Source organism: Pseudorca crassidens, chromosome 11 (genome assembly GCF_039906515.1).
Source record: "Pseudorca crassidens isolate mPseCra1 chromosome 11, mPseCra1.hap1, whole genome shotgun sequence".
Taxonomy (NCBI): domain Eukaryota; kingdom Metazoa; phylum Chordata; class Mammalia; order Artiodactyla; family Delphinidae; genus Pseudorca; species Pseudorca crassidens.
Window position 1 is genome coordinate 99353480 of NC_090306.1, and position 17764 is coordinate 99371243.

General features: G+C 49.8%; 1 protein-coding gene across 5 annotated transcripts; it reads right to left on the reverse strand.

The window, feature by feature from the left end:
* Positions 1–7883: 7883 nt before the first annotated feature.
* NAGA (alpha-N-acetylgalactosaminidase) lies at positions 7884–16673 on the reverse strand. Of its 5 annotated transcripts, none has more exons than XM_067698274.1 (10): positions 16518–16673; positions 16000–16091; positions 15054–15189; positions 14334–14505; positions 13330–13507; positions 12909–13003; positions 11989–12150; positions 10240–10437; positions 8985–9060; positions 7884–8408 (listed from the first exon to the last, which is right to left on the reverse strand). In XM_067698274.1, the coding sequence occupies exons 2-9, from the start codon at positions 16013–16015 to the stop codon at positions 8986–8988; spliced, it is 1032 nt and encodes a 343-aa protein (XP_067554375.1). In that variant the 5' UTR covers positions 16016–16091; positions 16518–16673; the 3' UTR covers positions 7884–8408; position 8985. The 5 variants fall into 5 exon arrangements, with proteins under 5 accessions (XP_067554375.1, XP_067554372.1, XP_067554370.1 ...); XM_067698271.1 differs by having other exon boundaries at positions 8985–9128; XM_067698269.1 differs by having other exon boundaries at positions 7884–8518; positions 8985–9128.
* Between the last annotated feature and the right edge of the window lie 1091 nt (positions 16674–17764).

Consider the following 17764-nt stretch of genomic DNA (forward strand, 5'->3'; position numbering starts at 1 on the left):
AACCACTGCGCCACCAGGGAAGCCCCTTTTAGCACTTTTAATATATCATTCCATTCTCTCCTGCCCTATAAGCTTTCTGTGGACAAATCCACTGATATCCTTATGGGGATTCCCTGGTAAGTTACAAGCTTCTTTTCTCTTGCTGCCTCTAAGAGTCTTTCTTTGTCTTTGATTTTTGACACTTTTTATCATAATGTATCTTGGAGAAGATCTCTTGAAGTTGGGTTTGCTTAGTGACTTACAAGCTTCTTGAACTTGGATACCGATATCTCTCCCCAGATTTGGGAATTCTCAGCCGTTATTTCTGCCTTCTCCCTCTGTTCTCCTTCTGGGACTCCAGTAATTTGCAGGTTGCTTCTTTTGATGGTATCCTATAGATCATATAGGCTTTCTTAATTCTTTTTCTTTGAATTTTATTTTTTTTATATAGCAGGTTCTTATTAGTTATCTTATATATATATATTAGTGTATATATGTCAATCCCAATCTCCCAGTTCATCCCACCACCACCTCCCCCGCCACCAGCTTTCCCCCCTTGGTGTCCATACATTTGTTCTCTATGTCTGTATCTCTATTTCTGTCTTGCAAACTGGTTCATCTGTACCATTTTTCTAGATTCCACATATATGTGTTAATATACGATATTTGTTTTTCTCTTTCTGACTTACTTCACTCTATGACAGTCTCTAGGTCCATCCATGTCTCTACAAATGACCCAATTTCGTTCCTTTTTATGGCTGAGTAATATTCCATTGTATATATGTACCACATCTTCTTTATCCATTCATCTGTCGGTGGGCATTTAGGTTGCTTCCATGACCTGGCTATTGTAAATAGTGCTGCAATGAACATTGGGGTGCATGTGTCTTTTTGAATTATGGTTTTCTCTGGGTATATGCCCAGTAGTTGGAATTGCTGGGTCATATGGTAATTCTATTTTTAGTTAAGGAACCTCCATACTCTTCTCCACAGTGGCTGTATCAATTTACATTCCCACCAGCAGTGCAAGAGGTTTCCCTTTTCTCCACACCCTCTCCAGCATTTGTTGTTTGTAGATTTTCTGATGATGCCCATTCTAAGTGGTGTGAGGTGATACCTCATTGTAGTTCTGATTTGCATTTCTCTAATAATTAGTGATGTTGAACAGCTTTTCATGTACCTCTTGGCCATCTGTATATCTTCTTTGGAGAAATGTCTATTTAGGTTTTCTGCCCATTTTTGGATTGGGTTGTTTGTTTTTTTAATATTGAGCTGCATGAGCTGTTTATATATTTTGGAGATTAATCCTTTGTTGATTCATTTGCAAATATTTTCTCCCATTCTGAGGGTTGTCTTTTCATCTTGTTTATAGTTTCCTTTGCTTTGCAAAAGCTTTTAAGTTTCATTAGGTCCCATTTGTTTATTTTTGTTTTAATTTTCATTACTTTAGGAGGTGAGTCAAAAAAGATGTTGCTGTGATTTATGTCATGGAGTGTTCTGCCAATGTTTTCCTCTAAGAGTTTTACAGTGTCCAGTCTTACATTTAGGTCTTTAATCCATTTTTAGTTTATTTTTGTGCATAATGTTAGGTAGTGTTCTAATTTCATTCTTTTACATGTAGCTGTCCAGTTTTCTCATCACCACTTATTGAAGAGACTGTCTTTTCTCCATTGTATATCCTTGCCTCCTTTGTCATAGATTAGTTGACCATAGGTGCATGGATTTATCTCTGGGCTTTCTATCCTGTTCCATTGATTTGTATTTCTGTTTTTGTGCCAGTACCATATTGTCTTGATTACTGTAGTCTTAATTCTTATTTATTCTTTTTCCTTTGTTACCCTCTAACTGGGTAATTTAAAAGTTCCTGTTTTGGAATTCACAGATTATTTTCCCCTGGTTGCTCCATTCTGCTGGTCATTGATGCTCTCTATTGCATTTTTCATTTCATTCATTGTATTCTTCAGCTCCAAAATTTCTGTGTGGTTCTTTTTTTTAAATGATTTATCTCTTTGTTAAACTTCTCATTTTATTCATGTATAATTTTCCTGATTTTGTTGAATTGCCTTTCTGTGTTTTCTTGTAGCTCGTTGAGCTTCCTTAAAACAGCTATTTTGAATTCTTTATCAGGTAAACTGCAGATCTCCATGTCTTTGAGGTCAGTTACTAGATTATTGTTATCCTTTGGTAGTGTCATGTTTCCTTGGTTTTTCACGTTCCTTGGAGTCTCACATTTTTGTCTTCACACTTGCAGTAGCGGGCACCTTCTCCAATTTTCACTAACTGACTTTGGGAGAGAAATCCCTACCATCAGTCCTGCTAGAGACTCTGAGGCTTTCTCAGACCATCTATGGATACACCTCCACCATGCTTCTTGCTCCCTCTTGTGGCAGAATTCTTAAGCTTGTTTGCCTTCTCTTGATCCTGCAACACACCAGGCCAGGTGCTGACAGCCTCCCTTTTGTTTTCCCAAGGGCTGAGCTAAAGCTCAAGTGTGTGGTCTCTCCCTCGCCTGCAGACTCAGGCTGGCTTTCTACAAGCCGTCTGCCAAAGCTCACTCTCACCACCATCAGGAGTGTGCACAGAGAGCTGGCCACGGGTAGGGGTGTGAGTGGGTGAGGCACACAGAGCACTGGAGGTGCCTACAGGCCAAGTGGGGGATCTGCAAGCAAGGTGTCCCCAGCAGCTCCTGGGCAGGCTCCTTGGAGTCTGCAGCACAGTTAGTAGGATCTGCATCCTTTAATGCCCTCCAAGTGTCCTATCTGCCACTCTCCCAGCCTCTTCCCACCCCGGCATCAGCCAGCTCACGACTCTGTACTCTGGATGGCGTGAGAGAGGAATGTGCCTCTTTGGCAATGTCCCACACAGCTGGGGAAGTCAGGTGCGCACTGGCATGCTTCACTTTCCCCTGTGGGAGAAATCAACGGCCAAGAACGTCTCACCCGGTACTGAGCTGTGCTGCCTTGGGGGAGGGGTGATGTGGGTAAAATCAAACTCTTCCTCTTTTCCTCTCCAATGTGTCCCAACCTCTATTTTCTTTCTCCAGTGGTGTGCTGGAACTTCTCCACTGGAAACCTGGACTTCCACAAAGGCTCATTCATCTGTGGGTGATTGTCTAAGACATTGTTCTCCAGGGTCTCCCACACTGTGGCTGAGAGGGGCTGGAGCCGGTTCACAGGCCACTGCAGGGTCTACAGCCAGGACCGAGGTCCGCATGCCTATTACCTGATGCACAGGTGGGTAAGACTTCTCCTGGGTCTCTTGGTACATGATGCTGGATCCCACAGTGCTACAAGGCACTTCTGTCTGTGGATGGATGCCAAATTGTTGTTGAGTGCAGGGATATGTGAGGGCTGTCTTATTCAGCCATGTTGCTGATGTCACCCCACTTGAAAAATTCTTACTCTTTACCCTGAATATCCAGCTGACAGATGATATTCTTCTCCCCTCTCTTCTTGTTCACCCTTTCATGGATGGGAATGATCTGGGAAAGAGCAAGGATGGCTCTATTCCTGGAGCCATCTGATGGGGTAAAGACGGCAGAAAAGTTTGGATAACATTGAATGGGAGAAAGGGAATATTACAAGATTGTACTGCATTTTACCAGGAGTCTGGAAAAAGAAGGATATAGAGCAAGAATCATTAATGGGAAGCTGACATCTGACTCTGATATATCTGATACACACAATCACCAGTAGTGGTAGAGAAGATGTCCATTCCTAATGACACCCAATTCCATCCTTCTTCATTCCTTCTCTTGGGCATCCCAGAGCTGGAAGATGTGCACGTCTGGATGGGATTCCCCTTTTGTGTATACTGTTGCTTTCCTGAGGAATGCTGCTGTCTGTAATCCAGACTGAGCATATTCTCCACGAGCTCATGTACTGTATTCTAGCCATGTTGGACTCTTATTGACCTGGACTTATTCACGGCCACCATCCCTAAAATGCTGGGCATCTTCTGGCTCACTCTCAGGGATGGAGATATATATATCTATAGATATAGATATAGATATAGTTTTTACTATATATATATACATATAGTAAAAAAAAAACCAGTTTATCTTCTTAACCATTTTTAAGTGTACACTGCAGTACTGTTAACTATACTCACATTGTTGTGCAACGGATCTCTAGAACATTTTCATTTCGCAAAACTGAAACACTGTACACATTGAACTCCCACTTCCCCCTCCCCCAAACCCCTGCCAACTATCATCCCACTTTCTGTTTCTATAGACTACTTTAGGTGCCTCCGATAAATGGAGTCATACAGTACTTGTCTTTTTGTGACTGGCTTATTTCACTTAGCCTAATATCCTCATGTGTCAGTTCTTTACTTTCGTGGCTGAATAATATTCCATTGTATGGTTAACCACATTCTGTTTATTCATTGATCAGTTGGAGGACATTTAGGTTGTTTCCACTTTTTGACTGTTATGAACAATGCTGCTATCAACATCTGTATATAAGGTTTTGTGTAGACACGTCTTAACTTTTTTTGGGTACATACCTAGATGTGGAACTGCTGGGTCATGTGGTAACTCTGCTTAACCATTTGAGGAATTGCCAGACCATTTCCCACAGGAGCTGCTCCAGTTTTACATTCCTGCCAGCAGCATGAGTATATGAGTGTTCCAATTTCTCCACATCCTTGCTAACACTTATTATTATCTGACTCTTCTAGCCACCCTTTTGCGTGTGAAGTGGTATCTCAGTTGTTTTTATTTGCATTTCCCTAATGGTTAGTGATGTTGAGCATTGGCCATTTGCATATCTTCCTTGGAAAAATGTCTATTCAGATCCTTTGCCCAGTTTGAAGTTAGGTTGTCTTTTTACTGAGTTACGAGTTATTTGTGTATTTTAAATACAAGTCCCTTATCAGATACATGAGTTGCAGATATTTTCTCCCATTGTGAGGGTTGTCTTTTCACTCTTTTTAATATAGGCAAATCACAGCTATTAATTTCCCTCTGGTCACTACTTTGACTCCATAAGTTTTGGTATGTTCTGTTTTAGTATTTTTGGTGTTGTGTACTTGTTTTCATTCATCTCAAAGTGTATTCCCTTGTATGTGATAAGTCACTTGTGTCTTGCTTTCAAAATTCTCCCTTTGTCTTCTGAGAGTTTGATTATGATGTGTCTAGGTATGGATCTCTTTGACTTTATCCTACTGGTAGTTTGTTGAGCTTTATTGATGTATAGATTAGTATTTGTCATCAAATATGCAAAGTTTTGAGCCATCATTTCTTCAAATATTCTCTCTGCCCTTTCTTGTCCCCTTATGTCTATGCTGCACGGTGTGTCATAGGTCTCTGAGCCTCTGTTAATTTTTCTTCATTTTCCTTTCTATTCCTTGGATAGGTTAATTTCAACAGACCTATCTTCAAATTTGCTGATTTTTTTCTCCTTGGTCATGTCTGCTGAGCCCCTCTAGTGAAATTTTTCTCTCAGTTATTGTACTTTTCAACTCTGGAATTTCTATTTGGTTCCTTTCTATAAGTTGTCTCTTTACTGATATTCTCTATCTGGTGAGACACCATTCTTACCTCCTCTAGTTCTTTTTTTTTTCTCCTCTAGTTCTTTAGACATGGTTTCCTTTAGCTCTTTGAACGTATTTTAAATAGCTGACTTAAAATCTGGTACTAGGATAAGTTAAAAACTCTAAAAAGCTTTCTGTTCTTACCAAGATTCTACTGTCTTTCTTGACTGAACACTCTCTGGGTTCCTGAAAGCCTTTGGTTAATTTCCAGAGTTTAAAGTTGATTCTGATTATATATGGCAGACTTTTCATTGGTCTTAGAGAGAGCAAACTTTCGGTGGTTCTTACAGGACCATTTTTGTTGACCCTTTGCTTGGACTTTGATTCAAATAAACTATGGAAAAATATTTTTGAGACAACTGGTGGGAGTCCCCACCAGTTGTTGTGGGGACACATGTGTGTCCCCACCATGTGGCCACATGGGTGAGGATTCCAGACTTTCACTGCTGTGGCCTGGGTTCAGTCCCTGGTCTGAGAACTGAGATCCCGCAAGCTGTAGGGTGCAGCCAAACAAACAAACAAAACAAACAAAACAGAAACAAACAAAAACCCAACACACCTGGCAAAAACTGAAAGCAGCCTGGTTATCAGATTAAAACTTTTATTTTGTTGGATAAGAAAATTGTATATTCAAGACCCTATTGCCTGTTAGAGCTACATAGTGGTGGTTAGAGTTTTCTTTGATTTGCTCTCAAATACTCCAGCTTACGTGCAAAAGTATGTGAGGGACGAGAGATATGAAATAATGGCACATGTTGATGGTTGTTGGATCTGGGTGATGGGTACATGGAGGTTCACTTACCATTTTAATGTTCAAAAATTTCTATAATAAAATTTTTTTTAAAAAAACAGAAGGGGTACCCTTGGGTCCAGACAAGGCTGCCTTGAACTGGGAAAAATTAATTTAGTCCCATACTGGCCTTGGGCGGAAGGGAGTAAAACAATGTCCTGGAAGATAGCGTGTGCCTTAAGAGAATAAAGGCTAACGTGATAGAACCAGTCAGGTACCCTCAGGATAAAGTTATACAGCAAGTAAAGACATGTAACTATCTCTGTGTCTGGAAGGCAAAGAAACTGACTGGTCAAATCCATGCTGGTCCTTGGCCCCAACTCCCAAGTCTGGTGGTCTCCACCACATCCCACGGGGGTGGAAAAGATTTCTTTCCTGGGGCTAGCAAAAGAAGTGTTTCTGCCCGAAACCATTCTACTTGGCTTGCCCAGCACTATGACCAAGACCCAAAGCTGGAGCTATGCATAGGGTGACAGACCTCAAAGGGCAGAGGCCTGGGATGAGGTAGGCTTCTGTCCTCCTAAGTGACCCACAGCCTCAAGACACCAACTGGGAAAAGGGAGCTTCCTCTGATGACCCCAGACTCAATCAGGGAAGCTCCAGAAATCTTAAATTACACTATAAAATGTATGTTTGTGAGTTCTTTATAACATACTCCAAATACAATGACCTTAAACCCTGAGGGAGGGAACATGGGAGATCCACCCAGAAGAGTTCCCACAGGGCAGGACCATGCAAAGCCTGAGGCACTGGGTGCTCCCACATTCAAAGCACAAGGAGAACGTACCTAGCCTGGTCTGCTGCCAGCTTTCCAGAGGGGAACAAGAGCCACTAGGGAAGACAGGTGCCCTGAGGCCTTAGCTAAAAAGAGGGCTTGGGAAACAGGAACCAAAGGCAGGCAGTCAGAACCTGCCATTCTTTACTTTAGTACCCTTTTCCCTACGAGGAGGGGCAGGATATATATTGTAAGACACAAAGAGCCCCTGGACCTTTCTTTGCACATAGCTGAGGGATCTGAAACTCCTCTGCAGCCAGGTTAGGAGAGGAGAAACTAAGGGAGGAGCTGGGGGCACTGGTGGGCAGAGGACAAGCCACACAAGCCCTGTGGGAGAAAGGCAGAGCTGACTGCCCTCGGCTGCACCCAGCCCAGGAGCGTCAGTGAGCGAAGCCCTGTCAGGAAGGGGGAGAGGAGCTGAAAGAGGCTGAAGACAGTAACGCAACGTTCCTTAGCAGGTCAAGGGCCTTTCACTGTGCAGCAGAGGGGCTGCTGAGTGCGGGTAGTGGCTGGCAGACCCTGTAACGTCTGAATGCGGTGGGGAAGAGGGCCTGGGACCATCACTAGTCCGCCTCACTGTGCCGTTACCACCACCATGATGCTAGGCACAGCAGGGATGACTGGGGCGGGAGGCAAGCCTGGCATGGCCAGAAGTACAGTCTGCAGGTCGCGGTGGAATGAGGAGCCAGAAGAGGCCATACATCTTCCATGCAAGGTGAAATCTGAAACCAGCACCTTGTGTAGTGCCACCCAGAGTCCCCACCTGATCAGCCCCTGGCCCCAGGTCCATATTACAACTACTTGACTAAAGAACAGCTTTATTGGTGACCCGAAGGAACCAAGGTCACTCCCAGGCAGTGTCAGCCTGTAAGGCCTTCTCCGGGCAGGAAAGTTGATCACATAATAATTCATGGGACTTCCCGACAAGAGGTCAGAGCTCCACTCCTAATTTTAAGAAAATTCCAAATCCTGATTTCAGAGTCAGTAAAAAGAAGGTCAGAGGCTAGAATCCTGACAAGTATCGGTGCCTCTGCCTATGGGGGCTGAGGAGGCTGGCCGAGTTGTTCAGCAACATCCATGGGGCTGAACAGATGAGGTAGAGGCCAGAGAGGCCACAGGAAGTCTCCCCAAGACAAGTTTCCAAGAGACTTCACACTTGTGCAGGGCGTAGAACCCGGCCCTGAGATTGCACTTCGGGTCTGACGGGTAGAAGACGCCCCCACCTACTGGCCCTCAGCACGTGGAACCTCCGTGGCCTGGGCTCAGTGGTGCTGCCACAGCCTGTCACACGTCCCAGCTCCTCACTGCTGGGGCGTCCCCAGCTTCCTGATAGGATACAGGTACCACATCACCACCCCGGAAGGGTTGATGATCAATGTGAAGTTGGTTTTATCCCGGAGGCCACTGATGATGTCACCCGTGTAGACGTTCTGGGCCTGCAGGGGGGAGCACAGCACTATGCCACCCTAAGAATGGCTGCACAGGGACAACCCCCCCCCGCCCCCCACTCCAGGGGATGTAAGAGCCTGCACTTTGGCCTGTGTTGACCCTCCAGTATGCCCTACAGAAGTGGGAGCCCGAGTCCCCATGACTTCCCCTCTGGCAAAGCCAACAGATGCCCAAGTACTGGCAGTGGTGAGGGCCCAGCCCACCAAGAACCTGAGACATGTGCCAGCAAGACTGCAGAGGGGAAACACGCGGCCTCGGGGGCTGACGGGACTCATTTACACACGGTGGTTCATTTGTGTAGCTTGAAAACACCAGTGCAGAGCACAGCACCAGCCAGAGGACCCAAGGCCCACGGCTTAGGGGACGGTGTGTGAGTGAAGGGGCCCCCGTATGAGTAGGACCCAGCAACACCCTCAGGGAAACCCAAAGCGCTGCAGGTAGCAGGGCACTCACCTCATACACCTTGGAGCTGGTGAAGTTCAGCCGGGCGAGGGAGGTCCGGTAGGGATACGGCATATCTGTCCTGCGGCTGAAGAAGACTATAGCACTGGCCTCACTGGCCAGGGGCCGCATGTACACCTCAATGTGGGATTTCTCCTGGCGCAGAACATGGCTACTGGCTGGGGTCCCTGCTCAGCAGGCCCTGAAGCTCCCTTCCCAACCCGCCCTTGAGCTCTGGGTCTCGCCAGCCCACAGTTCCATGTCAGGCAGAAGCTTGGAGGGGCAACCACAGCCCTCCAGCACACAACTCATCTTAACTCCACCTTCCATCCTTCCTTCCCTGACTCAGCAGATGCTCCCCGACACTTACTCTGTGCCAGGCCCCACGCCAGGACACAGATAAATGCTGCATGAGGTCCCGCCTCAGAGAGCTTACAGGATAACAGGAGAGACAGACATGGACAGCCCCTGGCACTGGACTGGAGGGCACCGTCCAGTTAGAACGATGAGCTCTGCCCTGAGCAGCCAGGAGGGTGAAGCCACAGCCTCCAGAAGGCCCCTGGGCCTGGCTCCACCATCCGCCCCTCTGGCAGGATTAGTTATCGCCTCTGGGCATCACCAGTTCAGCAGGTGCTTTCTATATTGGTGTAGATTTCCTTTTACTAGAGAGGCAAGGATCTGGGCAACGAGCACAAGCTTTGAGGTGACACTATCGGCATCTAGTCCTGTTGTACCACTTACCAATTGTGTGGCCTTGGTATAAAGTTACTGAGACTCTTCAAGTCTAAGTTTCCTCATTTGTAAAACAGGGAAGGAGCATCGACCTTCTGAGAAAATGTATCTAGAATGTCTAGCACACACTAGGTGCTCAACAACTAGTCTACACTAGTACTAGTAGTAGTTGTACTCCATGGCTCAAACAACTCCTAAACTCTGAAGGCAAGCCCTATTTCTCTGCCAGCCATCACAGACTTGTGCAGAAGTTTTGTAGTTCCAAACCGAGGGGCCACACTGATCCCTTGTGCATGTGTGGTGATGTCTCCCTTCCCCAAATCCCACAAGCTGTCCTGCCCTGGCCCTGCTCTTACCCAGGCAAGTGAGGGACAGTCGAAGCAGCTCCCAGTAGAGACTTCGACTGAATGCAACTAGGAGGGATTGAGTGGATTTCAGAGGCCCAGTCCCGACCCCTGAACCTCTGGCCTGCAGACTTGTTTCCAGGGGAGCCCAGTCTCTCAGCCTCCCTTCCTTGCTCCCACACCCCCAGTACCTTGAGAATCCTGCGTCCTTGGATGCCTAAGGGATCCTGGTTGATTTTGATCATGAGTGGATTCTGCAGAATGTCCATGTTCTGGGCGGAGATGGTACGCAGGTCCGTGGACATGAAGAGGGGGGCCGCCAGCACCGTCCACAGGGCCATCTGGGCCCGGGCTTGCTCGAAGCTGAGGCCAAAGTTCCCAATGAGCAACTGGGGGCAGAAAAGAGGATTGCTAAGCTCTGCCCTCTTTAGGGCGGTGGGCGTGGGGACCAACCCTAAACTTGTAGCAAAAGAAGACAGAGATGGGGGAGGATGGCCAGGTGCGGGCCCTGGTTCTGCAAACACCATTCCCCAGCAGCGTGGCCTTGGGGTGGGTCAAGTCACTTTTCAGAGCCTCAGGTTTTTTCTTCCATCAAGAATATGCGGGTGATAATATGCTCTGACCATGTCACAGGTTGTTCAGAGGATCCAATGGATCCTGTTGCCAAAAGCGTTTATAAACTGGAATATGCAAGTCAAGAAATACAGCCAGGATGGTAGTAAACCAGACCCGGACAGAGTCTCTGCTCCTGCCACTAGCCACCCACCTGCCCTAACGACAGCTGACTACACCAACGGGCACTCCTGTCCTCAGTGCAACCAATACACCAACAGGACACAAACGATTACTGCCAACTCAACACTCTTGTGTACTTAGTGACACCAATTTAACTAAGCACTGTATATGTGCCAAACCATGCCAGACATTTAAAGGGTCATCCTTCTGGGGACTTCCCTGGTGGTCCAGCAGTTAGGACTCCTCGCTCCCACTGCAGGGGGAGTGGGTTTGATCCCTGGTCAGGGAACTAAGATCCCACATGCCATGTGGCATGGCCAAAAAATAAAATAATTTTTAAAAAAGGACTTGGCCCTGGGCCTGGTGCCTAATAGGTCAATGAAGGTCAGCTCCCCTCCAGCCCCAGGGAGCTGAGTCCTGTTTGCAACATCAGCCATGTGCTGGCCTAAAAAAAAAAATAAAACAAAAAAAAAGGGTCATCCTTTTAACCCTCAAAACAACCCTATATATATAGCAGCTGCTATTATTATTTCCATTTTCCAATTGACAAAGCTGAGTCACAGAAAAAAATTAGGTCACGTGCCCAAGGTAAGTGGCAGAGCTGGAGCTGGAACTCTAAAGCAGGTCAATTTCTGTTTCTCCAGGCACCTCTCCATCTGGCCTAGTATTTGTAATTATTGTAATCATCACTGACGGTAAATACTCGTTGACTAAAGAGATAGCTATAAAACTGTAAGATAAATTGCAAAGAAATTTAAGTGATCAGGGCTATGAGTGAGGTAGGTATGAGAGGCCAGTTCTGCCTGTGGAGGGTAACAATACAGAGCATTGAGAGAGGGGTCAGAGGCAGACCTGGCAAAGAGTCTAGGGAAGGGTGGCAAGAGAGTGTGGACTATCTGTGATCTTTACCCTATGCAGGAATAAGGTCTCACACAAGAGTCACTACAGATCAAGTTCTCAAGTTTCAAGACACATCAGAACTGCCTGGGAAGACTTAACAATGGGCATTCCCAGGCCCTCTCTGAACATTCTGATCCAAGAGGTGGGGTGGGGCCCTGGGAACAGAACTGTAAGCCCCCAAGGCAAGTCCAGCACGGCTGGTTCAAGGACACGTTTCTGATATGCTGGTCTAGAACCTGGCAGTCAGCATCCAGGAAGACAGCATAGGGCAGTGGGCCTTGGGCCATCCCCCTCCATGCTGGTACCATGTCTGGGTCGTTCCAGTGCCCAGGGCCTGCCACCGGCTGCAGAATGTCCTGGTGGGTCACAAACCAGTCCAGGATGGAGAGCACGCTGCTCCAGGAGTCCTGGATGTCGTCATAGTTGCGCCAGAGGTTGCAGATGTCCGCCAGCAGAGTGTAGTTCACCTGGATTTGGGGGGAAGGCAGAGTCCAACACCAGAGTCACACTCTGCTGCCTAGAGCCCTGCAAAGGGGCTGGGGAGCCTCAGCAGGAGACATAGAGGGTAGGGAAGGGAGAAGAGAACAGACCTTGAGCGTGTTGAGGATGAGGAAGGCCTCAGAGGGAGTGGCCCTGCTCTGGAGCTGCCCGGCCTCTCCTCCATGCGTGCTAGTGCCGGGAGCCGACCCCTCCCTCTCACGCCAGCTGGGGCCAAGCCCAGGGTATGGACCCAGGCTGGCATACCATAACCTTCCCTACCACACACCCACCCCCGTGTTCTCTCAGTGAGTCCCACCCTCTGCCAGGGTTCTCCCTCGGGTCTGAAAGTCTGATTCCACCCTTTCTAGCACCCTACATGCTGAAGGGTCCCTGGTGAGATGCCCACGAGGCCTTTCAGAGGCCAGGCCCCACCTGCCTGGCCTCACCAGCCTTCTGGATCTCCTAGCCCACTCGGCAAAACCCAGGATTCTGACTGCTTGTTGGGTGCTGTGTCAGCACATAACATATGGTTCCCATGCCTTGGATACCCATCCCTTCAGCCCACCTGACAAGTGTCTCCTCTAAGACCCTGGGCTAGCTCAGGCCCCCTCAGGTACTTATGACCCTTTCCTAGACCTACAAATCAGCATGTGAGCAACTATGATGAGAGGAGCCCTGACTGCATAGAAGGCAAGGAGGCCTGGGTATGAGGGGCATTGCCAGGTGGGTTCACAGAATGGCTTACCTTTGGGGGGAGGCCCCCTTCGTAGGCTGGCCAACTGCAGGAGAAGGCGATGGGGCGGCCTGTGGCATTCAGGGCAGCAGCCATCTTGGGGTACCCTGGAGAAGTCCAACCCTCACATTTTAGGATGAAGAGACACAAGATGAAATCTGGGGCCTCAGCCCAAACCTCCCACCAAATGGGAGGAAACTACGGTTCAAGGAGGTGCTTCCCTGTACCCAGAGCTGCAAACACTTCCCAGGTAGGGGCATGGTACCAACCCATCTTTAGGGAGCCTGGGAGCCAAGATCCCCCTAGGCCCTGGGTGAGGGGAATTGGGAAATGCTACCCGCTAGGGGCCATACAGACAGATGAGCACTGTGGGGCCTTCCATGGCCACCCCTCCCTGTCTACCTAATGGCCCCCAGCCAGCTGTGGGACCCACCCTCGGCCCGTTCCTCAGGGGTTGAGAAGCAGCCATCCAGCTTCAGCATGTCCACCTTCCACTTCGCGAAGGTTTGAGCATCCTGGACCACCTTGTCTAGCGTGGTGCCTGGGTAACCCATGCAGGTGAAGTTGCCCATGTCCGCGTAGATGCCCAGTTTCAGGCCCAGGGAATGAGCCTGTGGGGGGTTGACAACACACTGGGCTCAGGCAGCACCTCAAGGAGCCACGTCCCAGGCACATCTGACCAGGCCCCATTAAAACCTTCAATGATGGGACTTCCCTGGTGACGCAATGGTTAAGAATCTGCCTGCCAATGCAGGGACACAGGTTCGAGCCCTGGTCCGGGAAGATCCCACATGCCATGGAGCAACTAAGCCCATGCGCCACAACTACTGAGCCCGCATGCCACAACTACTGAAGCTCATGAGCCTAGAGCCCGTGCTCTGCAACAAGAGAAGCCACCACGATGAGAAGCCTGCGCACCCAACAGAGAGTAGCCCCCGCTCACTACAACTAGAGAAAGCCTGCGCACAGCAATGAAGACCCAATGCAGCCAAAAATAAATTAATTAATTTTAAAGATATAATAAATAAATAAATAAAAACCTTCAATGACTTCCTAAAGCCCAAAGGAAAGGGTCTCAGCTTGCTGGCCTGGCCTCTGCCAACCATGATACTTCCCCTCCCTCCAACACACACACCTTGCATGGGCTGTTTCTGGCCTCTAGGCATTTGTTTCTGCCATTCCCTTGAATGCCATCTCTCCAGTATCAGCTCAAGAATTGCTTCCTCTGGAGAACCTTCCTGAAATCCCAGGCTGAATAAGATGTCCTTCCTTGCTCTCACCCACTACAGTGGGTCAAAACTACCTGTCCATGTATCTATTTCCTCCACCAGACTGTGAGTTCTCAAGCAGGGATTACAGAAATGAGCCCTAAGTAGGATGGGGTGGAAAGAGCGGTCTGGCCCACAGGCCAAGGGGCAGGGCTGGGGTGGGGCTCACGTAGTCAGCCAGGAAGGCCATGCCGTTGGGGAAGCGCTTGGGATCAGGCACCAGGTTGCCTTTGGCATCACGTCCACCAATCCAGCAGTCATCGATGTTAAGGTATTCGTAGCCCAGGTCCCGCCATCCATCCTGTGCCAGCCGGTCAGCCATCTCCATGAAGAGCCGCTCACTGGCGAGGGGTAGGGGACAGGGCTGCTCAGTGGCCCAGCACTGGCCTAACCTTAACCCCACCCCCCGTTCCTCAGAGCTTTTCAAACTTCTTAGATGCTCTGAGTGTGAATCCAGCCTACAAGTACCATGGCCTTGCTGTCAGCCGAGGACTAAGCCAGGTAACAAGTGTGAGGGGTACCAAGGATTATGTCATGAGCCATGAGCAGGGTGGAGCAAGAGGAGTGACGGGGCCCCCAAGCCAAGAAGCAGAACCGGGCCAATGGGAAGCATGCGGGGTCCAGCCTGGCCCTTAACTGTTACCTTCTTTCCATTATCTCAGCGGCTGCGTCCACCACAGGGTCCCTGCCCCACAGGCCTGAGGTCACCACAGAGGCCCCAAGCTGGTCATGAAGCTGAGTGTCAGAGGTCTCAAAAGTCACCTCTGGTTGCTTTCTCTCTGGGATGGGGGGCTCTAACCCTGCCCTCTTTCCTAGCTGACCCCCACTCGCTGCTCCCACTCTGTGAGGGCCCTAGGCAAGCCTGTTGGGTGGTGCCGACCTTACTCACCTGATGCAGTTCTTTGGGTCCTCGTTACAGTCAGTGTTGCAGCGGAAGCGTTCCCAGGCCAGCCAGCCCATGGGTGGCTTCCGCAGGAGCCCGTTCTCCAGAACCAGCACCTGGGCCACCAAGGCCAGCAAGAGCACTGCAGGGGGTTGGAAGGATAACTGTGAGTGGCTCCTATAGCTCCAGCCCTCAACCCACCCCACCCACGTGCTGCCCAGCCCTGCAGAGGCTGCTGGCCTGCACATTAGGGGAACTAGACTCTCGCGTTTAAGGTGGAATGGGCTCTTCCTGCAACTCCTGGCTCCAGGAGTGCTGTGAGTGGGTGGATGGTGCCTGGGGTGGGGCAACGTGTTTGAGGCCCGGATTCCCACTTTGCTGTTACCACAGCAGTGCTGGAATTATCAAAAACTAACACCCTGAGGTCATATCCCTTCTACACCCTGACCAGCTCCCCCCACTCCATTCACACAGAACTTGACAGTACAGTGTAGCCAGACTCCAGGTCTCCTGAGTCCCATACAGGGCTCTCTGTTCTCCACCGACACCCAAGAGGCTTCAGAAGGGCTTAAGAGGCCAGCCGGTTGGACCTGCACCCAGCCAGCTCACTTTCCCTCTAGGGCCTCAGTTTCTTTATCTGCAAGATGGAATCACTGTACTGACTTTACAGGGCTGTTCTTATTACATGTTGATGTTAATAAGATAGGGCCTCTGTGCTTTGGGGTAGAGGGGGTGCGCAAGGAAGAGGCCTCTTTGGAGGGGAACTGATTCCTAGGTGGGGAGCACTTCCTCCTTTCCAGGCCCACTTCCAGGAATGAGAGGAACATGTCTCCCCACATACCCACATCAGGGAAGGAGGCCCAGACACCACAGGACTGGAACTTCCTCCAGGTAGCTCCCACCCCCAACTGGTCACCTACCCTCCCAAAGCCACCCCCATCCGTGTAGGTACCTGTCTTCAGCAACATCGCTCTGGACTCAGCGTCTCGGGACCTGACCAGATCTGCCCTGCTTTTACCAGCTCTATATGTTGGGCTCTGGAAGCTAAGAAACGTTAGAAAAGCACTGGCGTCACTACTGCCTGGCTAGCCCTGCCGCCCTTAACCTTGGGTGTGGATCCCACACTGGGTCCCCAAGCCCTGTCACCGCTCCCCCCCTCTACCCCAGCCATCACTTCCCCGAGCCTGGGTTCTTCCTGAGGAAATACTAAACAAGGTATCTTGGACGTTAGACCGCACCCCTTCTGCGCTGCTGGGAACCCCGAGCGCCCAAGGGCGGCCCTCTGCCAGACTGGGGTCAGAGAGAGGCAGCGACAGGCTCGAGGACGCCCAGGAAGAACGGAAGCGGCGGGCCGGGACCAGGCTCCGTATTCCCTCCAGGTCTGGGTTGCCGCCCCCCGCCCCCAAAGACCGCAGGCCCAGCGGCCCACCACGGGGACCCCAACCAGAGTCGTCCACATTTGACACTCACCCCTTCCAAGCCGCCTGCTTCGGTCTCGGGAACCAGCCACCACCGCAGTCACCTGATTCGCTTCCGGCGTTCGAGAGGGGCGGGGCCTCACTGCGCCTAACCTTCCCCGGAGGACCTAACAGAATCCCCCTAGCAACGTCCTGCCCCGCCCTCTACCGGCCCAGTAAGCCCTCGGAACATCCCCAAGCCCCACCTCCTTCGATCTCCGGCTCTGCGCGCCCCCGAGGCAGGCACGAGCCAACTGCGGCTTCACGTGAAGCTAGTCCTTTCACCTCTGCTGGGTTCCCTGAAGGCGAGGATAGTGCATAGATGATGCTCGATAAAGAGCTGTGGCGTGAATACCTGCTGGGGGCTTTTTTAAGGAAAAATGGGAGAATGCCCTGAAGCAGGGCCCGTAGTAAGCCGCTCAAAAACAGTAGTGGCAGATGAATAGGCACCACGAGGAGGATGGGTGGGAGAAAGCAAACCAGGTGGAGGACACAGTTCCTTCAAAGCCAGGAGACTCTCCTTCCTTACCTAATACTCGGACCACCCATTATTCTTATCCAGGCACTTTGCATATTCCTTCCTCTTTCATTCATCAAATACTTATTGAGCAACCGCTAGGTACCAAGCACTTTATTCTTGGTACCTTCACTTGGATGATCACTGGGCATCTCAAACATAACTGGCCCCAGACACCTGCCACTTCCATGTCTCAGGTAATGGCAACTCTCCTTCCAGGTGCTCAGGCCAAACCGCTGGAGTCCTCCTTGCCTCCTCTTTCCCTCACTCCCAACCTCTCTGCAAACCTTGCACTCTCTACCTTCAAAACCCATCCTGAATCTGGCCACCTCTCTCTACTCTCCCAGCCCCCATCACATCTTGCCTGTATTACTCCAGCAGCCTCCTCACCGGTCTGCTTCCACCCACATTTATTCTCTCCTTAGCAGCCAGAGAAATCCTGTAAAACAGGGGTCCTCAACCCTCGGGCCGCGGACCGGTATCGGTCTACGGGCTGTTAGGAACCAGGACGCACAGCAGGAGGTGAGCGGCGGTCAAGCATGAGGCTTCATCTGCCGCTCCCCGCTCCCCGTCGCTCGCATCACCGCCTGACCAGCCCCCCACCGCCCCCGCTCCCCACTTCCGTGGATAAATTGTCTTCCACGAAACTGGTCCCTGGTGACAAAAAGGTTGGGGACCGCTGCTTTAAAACATAGCTCAAGACCGTGTTCATTTCAGCCTGGAGTAACAGCCCTCACAGGTTT